The 10029-nt window shown below is 38.0% G+C and overlaps 1 protein-coding gene across 1 annotated transcript in view; it reads right to left on the bottom strand.

Annotated features, from left to right (window-relative positions):
- Positions 1 to 525: 525 nt before the first annotated feature.
- The window catches only part of mc3r (melanocortin 3 receptor), a 17182-nt gene continuing 7678 nt past the window's right edge, over positions 526 to 10029 (bottom strand). The window contains exon 2 of the mRNA XM_079638848.1: positions 526 to 2427. Within this exon, the coding sequence (XP_079494974.1) occupies positions 1421 to 2407 (987 nt within the window). The 5' untranslated portion in view covers positions 2408 to 2427 and the 3' untranslated portion in view covers positions 526 to 1420. The remainder of the gene's footprint in view (positions 2428 to 10029) is intronic.

Here is a 10029-nt window from a genome sequence, read left to right as displayed (position 1 = left end):
CTCTTCCCCTTCAGAATTAAAGGCAAAAACACCAAAAATGAGGGATATTTGGTGTTGGAACTGACATGTTTAGTTGGCTCAGTTCCCAGTTACATTCCATCGCTGAAAGGCAAAAACAGAGAAATTTGAGACTAATTGATCCACACAAGCTGACTGCAGCAGTTGGGCTGAGTTTGACTGCATATTGATGCTGATGGGAGAAAGTCCAAGTCTGATTCTGACAACTATAAGCAACAACGTTGGACACCTCAAAGATGCACAGATCTAGTCATACGTTTAGGATGTGCCCTGATTTATTTAATGTCCCAAAAGCAAGTTCCACCACAGGACTGTTAAGATTTCACTTCAGCAACTTTGAACACAAGCATTGCCATTTACACACCGTTATCAGACAGAATGGTCCAAACATTGTCACAGACACCTAAAATATACTATTTACACATTTTAAACATACTGTCGGGTCTAAAAGTGCGATACCACTTGAGAAAAGGTTATTCTAAATCTTTATTATAATTTTTTTTATTTGGTTTGTCCTTCTTTTGCACTCAAGCTGCATGAACGCCACAAGTTTGTTAAAAAAGGATCATGTTATCCAGCATAAATTGAGATGATCCAAAGGGCATCTTGTGCTTCAACAACCCGTTCTCATGAGAACACATTACTATTTAATTTTTTGGCGAATTCTTGACTATTTGATTAGTACAAAATCTTTTGATTTATAGGAAAAATTAAGTAAAAGGTTCAAGATCATACAAATTCGCCCCAAAAATGTGCCAAAACGCAAAAAATGCATGTATTGATATGAGAGTGCCTTGGCTTTAATGAAAGAACATGTAGTCTCACATGATGTGACATGAAGTATTTATTTATAGTTATGTATATACACTAAAAAATGCTGGGTTGTTTTAACCCCATTTTGGGTCAAATATGGACAAACCCAAATGTTGGATCAAAAATGCAATTTAAAAATTTAACCCAATGGCTGGGTTTGTCCATATTTGACCCACCATTGGGTTAAAACAACCCAGCATTTTTTAGAGTGTACTGTAGCCATTTATAGAATTTATAGAATTAAAATGAAAAATAACAAATTAAAATTAAATCCATCAAATGATCCCATGATGGGAACCCTTATATATAAAGTGCCCAACAGAACCCTTTAAGATTCCATATAATCTTTTCTTCTAAGAGTGTAACAAATAATTGATCTGCTCTTTTCAGCAAGACATTCAATCTACCCTCAAGCTCTCTGATGTTCTTACAGCACCTGAACCTTCCAGGTTTAAAGCTTTCCTTTCATACCCTAATCTCAGGATGTGCAAAATGATTCTGACCACCAAGCTTTTGGCATCTTACAAGGTAAACAACACATCTTGACACATCCAGTCTTTGTTTCAAATCAGACAATCTTCGCTGATGTCTAAATTGGAGACTGGTAGCCAAAACAGCAGAGTATCTCCTTAAAGGTCTTCCTCATTTCCAGGCTGCGGCAGGCGTAGATGAGGGGGTCAATCACAGAGTTGCACATAATGAGGACCAGGTACGTGGTGAAGTGAGACATGTAGCAGAGGCAGATCGGATGGTGCGGACAGGACACCAGCAGAATGAGGTGTAGGAAAAAGGGCGCCCAGCAACACACAAACACTCCGAGGAGGATGGAGATGGTCACGGCTCCCTTCATGCAGCTGTGTTGACGTGGGGCCGGGTTGCCAGCGGCAGCTGCTGCTGGGGGCAATGCTGCGATTCTCTGGACATGAAGTCTGGCGAGAAGAAACATGTGTACGTAGAGAGTTGCCATGAGAACCAGCATGGCAAAGAACATTGTGATTAGACACACGATCACGGTCTTGCTCTCCGAGTACACTATAAAGACGATCCCACAAACCACACACACCAGCCAGATCGCGCTGATGGCGACCAGCGCTTTGCGTACGGTCACTATGCTGTGGTAGCGTAAGGCGTAGAAAATCGTGACGTAGCGGTCGACGGCAATGGCCAGAAGGTTGCAGATGGATGCCACAAGAGAAATGCAGATCATTGAGTCAAACACATTGTCCATCAAACGCACAAAATAGTCACTGGCCACCAAAAGGCGACTGTTTAGTACTGCGATGAAAATGGTCTCCAGAGAGTTCGATACACTTACCAACATGTCCGCAGCAGCCAGGCTGCACAGGAAAAAGTACATTGGAGAGTGAAGGTTTTTGTTTTTGACCACAGCCGAGATGACGAGGATGTTCTCCAGGAGACTCACAATACCCAAGGTGAGAAAAACCACCGCCTGGATCTGGACCTGCTCGCACAGCGCCCCTGCTGGAGGATACACAGTACTGCCATTAGGAGGCAAAGACGTGCTGTTTGCAGGTTTCTGCCCTTTAATAAACTGCAGGTTTGAGTCGTTCATCATGATTTGTGAAGATAAAGAGACTGCGAAGAACAGACAACAGATGAGAGATGGAAATTAGAGAGGAAACTAAAATTTGAAGCAGTAAAAGAAAAGGCTAATAAAGAACAAAACTGGTTCAGATGATGGGAAGAATAACAATAAAAGAAGCTGAGAGCCGCAGATGTAGTTGAAGAATCAGATGTTGCAGTTTCTTCGAAAATCCTCTGCTGCTTGTTTGTTGGAGATGCTCCTGAAGAGATGCTCTGTGATTCAGCGGCTCGGAGCAAACCGACTCTCTCACAGCCACTGGCTGTACGTCAGCAGATGCAGCCTCCGCCTGCTCTTTGTGTGATTGCTTAAGACTTTAAATGAAAGATGTGGGTACAGACACACATTCATAGTGCATGGCAACAGGCAGGTATGTGCGTTCTTTGATCCAAATGACCAATCATTCATTTATTTTCCAAAGCTATATTTCAGGACAAACACACAAGAACTGGCGTATTAATGTTTATGTGTTATATTAACCCTCTAATACACTTCATATTTATATGTAATTGTGTGTGTGTTATTAATAATGACAATATACATTGAAAATGGCTAATGAAAGCACCAAGTACCTAGAGAGTCCCGAAGCGCGTTTAGGAATCAGTCCGTTGTAAAATAACACACTACTTTTAACTGTATAGGAAACATAAAGGAACGAGAGGAGTTTCTAAAGGTTGCAGTTCTTGTAACTTCAAGTCTCTTCTCTGATGATGTGTTTTTCGGTGTGAGGACAAGACAACCTGTCACTCACATGAGATCACTTAGCAAAAATACAATCAATTCCCGATGGACAAAATCAAGTTAGAGAAGCCATTTCACTCGGATATACGTCACAATAGGGAAGAAAAGACAATCACACGACATCGGATTCATTCTGACTAACACTAAAACAGTCAAATTAATCAGCCCAGTGCATTTTTACACAGAAAAAAAATTACATAGCATGCAGTGCACTGGAAACACACACAAACAAGTTATTTTTTGTAACAATTTTTTTTTTTTTTGCGATTTGATCATTTATATATCAGAGGGATAAAATGTGTTTTGAGCTCTTGCATGGAAGTGATTTTGTAATAGCTTGATTTTTCAGATTTGTTTATGCATGCACAGCTGTTGATAGAAATATGTCCTTGCATAACTGTGCAGCAGTATCCAGGTAATTGTATGGTATTTATTTTACTGACAAAAGCTTTTACTTGTGAAACCTTGAGGAGAGACACATTGAGCCTACACATTAAGAGATACAGTAGCCTATTTTAAGTGAATAAATTAAGTTTGAGCAAATATTCCTGTGTTTTTTAGTGTGGGTCCATGTGATGAGTCATATTCCCACAGGATATTGATTGATTTTTTTCACACCTCATCACCTGCTTCAATGACTTCATGACAAGTTATAGACCAGACTGTTTCACATGGTGCACAGTTCACAGTCCAGCAGATAATCATTTATCAATACTGACTCTGATTGGTGCCTTATCAGGAAAAAAACAGGAAGAAAACATAAGCTAAATGTATCAGTTCATCTGCCAAATTATTGACAGGAGAGATGTAGCGTGTTAAATTGAAGTGAATAAATGAACCTGACCATTAAACTTAACAGTGATTCAGTCAGAATGAATGGAGCTTTGTTTTGAGAAGTGAATTTGTTTTTTAGACATTTTTTATTATCTTTTAGTACCTCTCCACTGTATAAATCCATCAAGGACAAACCAGCCTCGGCAACATTTGAATATTTAAACTGAATATGTTACTAACTAGAGGTACAGCAAGGTCAGGGTTAAAAAATACTAATGATGCTTAAACTCAAGTCTGAGCGTTCACATTGCCTGTGGAATAAAAATCCATAGTTTTTGGCACACCAGCTTAACAGGTGGGTGTGCGAAGCACGATGAGGTTTCCAGGTCACATTTTACCCCAAAAATAATAATGGGCTAAATCATATTTTTCATTACGAAAAATAATGTCTATTATTAGGATTGTTAATTTTAAAATTGTTCAGGACAATTAAGGGCAAAATATAAGATTTTTGGATTAAATTTACATTATCACAAATGTTTCCAACAATTAATTAATCCAGATAAATCAGCTATTTTAACCATTGTAAAGTCACCGTGTCATTATGTAGCCTGTCAATGACGTCATATCCGTGTTAACGTCATTTCCGGTTTTACTTCAGTAGAAACCATGTAAATACCAAAGAAAGAGGCTTTAATATATTATGTGTTTTATTATATAGAACTATTTGGATAGATAGAAAACAAGTAATGTTTGTCCTCTAGTGTTTGTCCGCGAGTAATGTTTGTCCTCTAGATGGCGCAGGCTAATAGGTCCTTTAACTTATCGGTTCATAATCACATCATTATCTATAGGGCGCAGCTGATTGGATCAGTAGCCAATAAGATCGCTGCTCAACCTTCAAATACTTGGGTAGCATTGCCTTAGCAGCAGTGCAGCACGCCTTCAGAAACATCTACCTTCTCCAGCTCCACCTGTATAGATCTGCTACGGGTAATTCATGTACGCTATATTGTACAACCGCAGCATGACTTACTTGCTCAACAGCAATAACCAACAGCAGCAGCGTATGCGTGCGTCTCATACGCAAGTAACTTTATAACATAACTTTCACACGCTCAAACGTTTTTTTAGTATGATTGTTTTGACCAAGTAAAACTGCTGCGTTACCCCACAATTTTAATTAGTCTAATAAAGTGACCTCCAGCATTGCGGCTGTTTCATTGGAATGAAATAAAATAATGTGGATTTAAGTGATCAAACGCAACTGTAACAAACTTCAAGTTAAGTTTGTAACTTTAATCGTAATAAACAACAAAGCAAAAGAGCGGCATGCAGCGGCCAACATTTAAAACAAAGATGTAAAATGTCCTATGCAGGCTCTCAGCCCGGCCCTGCTTCATACCACAGTAACGTCAATAAAACTAGAATACATTTGCTCATCCTGGGCACTGCCCCAGTCCCGTCAGTCTGCTTTCCATCGGCTGTGGAGGTGAAGACGACCATGCTCATTTACGGCTTCATCAAGCTACACCTTTGTTGTTTTGAATAAGCGACCTCTAGCAGCAAAACTTACATACTGTGCCTTTAAGCTAATTTTATCCCTACAATGCAGTTTTTATTTTACCGCCAAAATGCAGTTTTATTCTCATTACTGTAACAAGAAAAAGCCTTTGTTACACTGCCTTTAAACGCATACCGTGGGTCTTTAGTGACTTGGGACGTCATTCACTACCCTCCTCCTCATTCATTATTTAAAGCTTGACATCAACCTTCTTAGTATTCCTCAATCAATTCATTATAAACAATATAACAAGAAGAAAAATAATAAAAGTATAAAAAACTGCATTTTCCCATTAAAGTTTTGAGGTGTGTTACAGTGCAAGTATATTTTTATTGCACAACAATAATTGAATTGTATAATTAAATAATTGTATTAATTTAATTGTTTTTAACTTATTTAAATGTATTTATTAATTAATTCAATTTAATTGTTTAATTTCATCTTTGATGACTGAATAAATGCAATTCACCTTTATTCCACAAGGTGGCAATGTCTGATACACAATCATAAAGTGACATTTCACTCATAGTTACCACAGGCAGAAAACAAAAGAATAGGAAAAATATCAGCAAAACTTGAAATGGCTCAGCGATTTACTGCAGAGCAAGTACACACAATATTAGTGTCACTGTCACTTGGATCTGGTGAAGAAGCTGTCAGCGATAAAAACATTGATTTGAAGATGTTGAAAATGATAGTTTTGAGAATATGTTTGAGATCACGAATATGAGCCAGATGCTGAATGTACTGGGAAATGAGCTCTGACGAGGACGGTTATGATGATGATGGTATAAAACATCTGCTCAAACTGAACCCGTCCAAGCTCCAAAAGGTAACAAAATATGCTTTATTTTATTCTTCTGCAATTGCTAAGAGCGTTGTATATTAATCGCAATAGGTAGAGATCCATCTACCTGTGTTAGATATAGATTTGGGTTGCTAAAGACCAGAATGTAATTAATTGTAATGATTGGCAAAACATTCAAGCATTTAAGGGTTAATCACATCTTTTTAAATTAAATAATTGTAAAATAATTGTGATACACTGGTGACGAGAATCAATTAAAACAGACACATTACGGATAGGATTGTATAAAACCAAAGTATACTTTGTCACACTTTGCAATAAAGACAACCATCAACCATACAACATCACGACTGCCTGGACATTATTTCTTACAATCCTCATAATAGACTGGTACTCTAATTCTCAGCCATCTAAATTCCTGTTCGTCATTGCACACCTGTCAGAACGTGTAGCTGTGGGGAGGAATATAACCTTTGCTCAGGAGTCCACTCGTGTCTTAATCAAATCCCCCCTGACTTGCACCTCTCTCCGACTCATGGAGCACAAAACAGCTTTCGTGTCCTGGGGACATGTAATATTTAACGGACAGAACATCTTTGAGGGTTTTACTGATATGTTGTAATTACATACAACAGTATATTCAGTCTCTACAGAGGTGGATGTTTTTGTAACTGCTACTTTGGAATTACAGCAAGGTTTCGGAGTTAAGGTCTCTTGCAAAATAACTTTTTGGCTGTGTGTGTGGCTCATTTTTGTTCTATCATCGAGTGTTTTTGTTCTTGAAGTGGAATGGCTTCGTCATGTGAGAGCAATTGTTTCTTGATTTCATATTTTTGCAAGCTATTGCGAATCACTGTGCAGATTTGATGGCACCCTAGAGGCACTATTTCATAAAGGATAGGTTTAACAAGGATAGGTTTAAAGGATAGGTAAGGCCCTTCTGACATTACCCATATTACACAATTTCACGATATTAAAACCCTCTGACAGCTGTCGCATAATATAATAAGAAATAAGAAATTTGATGCGTTGTTCACTTGCAATTTCTACATCATTCAGCAATTTAATCACATTTACTCTATTTTGGCTATTTTGAGCCTGGGAATGAATAAAATTATGTTTGTGTTAAGTGTGTTTGCTAAAACACAGTTATCAAACCCAGAAAGACTGACTTTAAAAAGGTTTTTGCATAAAGTCTAAAATGTATGTGGGTGTATTTAATTCTCTTCACATTATTTGTTAGTTCGATGACCCTTGCCCAGTATCCACACACAAACATAGAGATCCAGAAAGACTAAATGTTCTTTCTGAATTAAAGCCGCTTGAGACATTTCTCTCGCACAAATCGCCTTTTCTTTAAAATACTTTAAGTAGTTTAAGCAGCAGTGCATGTGCTTTATTTCCCAGAGCCTTTAAAGACAGTACAACTGACTTGCCCAGTTCAATATTTTCAAATGATTATGGTTATGAACTATTCAACCATAAAATCTACAATCATTTTTTTATGTTTACTCTCATACTTACACAACCTACCATTTAGCCAGTTTTATTTTTAATGAGCACATATCACTTTTGGGAGAGTTGATCATTTTGTCCACTAGAGGGTGTTAGAGCAGTACATGGGGCAAAATGAGAATTTGGGATTAACTGAATAAAAAAAAAAAAAAAAAAAAACTTATTACAGCTAGTTCCATTTCTTATTTTAAATTTAGTTTAAGTTGAAGTACTATAATAGCTAAACCATAATAAAAAAACTATAGACATTCAAACTAGAAAAATAAAAAAATAAAACTGGTTTCTAAAACGAACAGTTAAAAACAGTTAAAGAGTCTGGTTTATTTGATTTCAAATAATGTTTTTATATGGCTTTAGTTTTAGTTAATAAAAGACCACATAAATGTTCCAGATACCATCATATTAACGCTCGAGGACGCATAACCTGATCTTAAATATGACCTATTTTCATATAGGAGATTCATTCTCGTTTGTGCCCTTTAGAGCTAAATAGATGTTGGTAAATGTATGAAGAGAGCCATGTCAGTGACATTTAAAGAAAATGTCATTGTTTTTCAAGGAAAGCAAGCTGAACATGATATTGAGCCATGCTTCGCCTCCTCTTCTGGTCTATTTTTCTTTGCACTGGGCTTTTATGCAGGAGTATAAGGATTTGTATTCTTAATCAAACAAATGATACTGGCTAAAAGGGTCTTTGTAGCATAATAAGAGAATATAATGATGGTAAAATTGGGGTCCATGATCACAGATTTGTCACATCCTCTTCATCGAGGTCTTTCTTGGAACACCTTTGCTCCCACGTTTATGTTCAAAGAAGTGAATCCCCCCCCCCCCCACTCCGCCCCAATTTACTGTCTGATTCAGTCCATTCAGGTCTAAAGTCAGCACACGTAGGTTTTTCACACTCACAAGTTGCATAAATAATTAATGTACTTCTAATGTACATCTACCTTATATGTGCTGTTTTGTCATATTTTGTACTGTCTATTGTTTAACTATATTCTTGTTGCTGCTGTTTTGCTCCCTATAGGCAAAAATAAGGTTGAGAGATGGAAAATTAGATTATACCATTACGATTGTTATCTGGTAAGCAAACATTTCTTGTAATTCCACACAACAACATTTATCATTCATTTAGTAATGTTATACCAAGAGAAAATACAATACAATAAAAAAAAATTAAAAAAACCCCAAAAAAACAGACAGACTGGCATAGCCTTGAGGTTCAGCAGACATCCCAGTGCTTGAGAACTCACTCTGCGTTCATTGGCCAGTTTGAGAGATTTTGGTTTAAGAATATGGCAGGGGAAGGTTTAATAATAATAATTTGTTACATTTATATATAGCGCTTTTCTGGGTCCATCAAAGCGCTTCACATATGGAAGGGGGGAATCTCCTCAACCACCACCAATGTGCAGCATCCACTTGGATGATGCGACGGCAGCCATATTGCGCCAGAACACCCACCACACACCAGCTTACTGGTGGAGAGGAGACAGTGATGAAGCCAATCAGTATATGGGGATGATTCGAAGGACATCCTGAGATTTTTAATGACCACAGAGTCAGGACCTTTTTTTAACGTCTCATCCGAAGGACGGTGCTTTTTGACAGTATAGTGTCTCCGTCACTACACTGGGGCGTTAGGACCCACACAAACCACAGGGTGAGCGCCCCCTGCTGGCCTAACTAACTCCTCTTCCAGAAGCAACCTGGTTTTCCCAGAAGGTCTCCCATCCAGGGACTAACCAGGCTCAGCCCTGCTTAGCTTCAGGGCAACCAGTCTTATGGGCTACAGGGCCAGGAGCCATATCAGGTTTTGGTTTTTGTAACCTTAAAGCCGATTTCAGCTCAATATGCACAGATAACCTTAAAGGCAGGGTAGGTAGAATTTTTATAAAAAAAAAACGTTTTCCCAAATTTGTTTAAACTGTCTTTATATACCAATACATAATTAAAATGTAAGTATTCTGAAAAAGAGAGTATATAAATCGAGTGTCTGTAGTCCTCTCAGGGCTGCAATAAACACAGCTACTTATTCCATTCACTCCCAACCCCTCCCTTCTGGGCTCCTTTCAAAGCCACGCCACCAAAACACATGAACGCACGATGCCGACCGCTCAGCTGGAAGAGGACGCAGTGTAATAAAATACCTAACTTTATCATTATGAATATAAACAACTAACATGGCTG

Source organism: Phoxinus phoxinus (assembly GCF_949152265.1).
Source record: "Phoxinus phoxinus genome assembly, chromosome: 15".
Lineage (NCBI taxonomy): Eukaryota > Metazoa > Chordata > Actinopteri > Cypriniformes > Leuciscidae > Phoxinus > Phoxinus phoxinus.
This window is presented reverse-complemented; position numbering and strand designations above follow the sequence as displayed.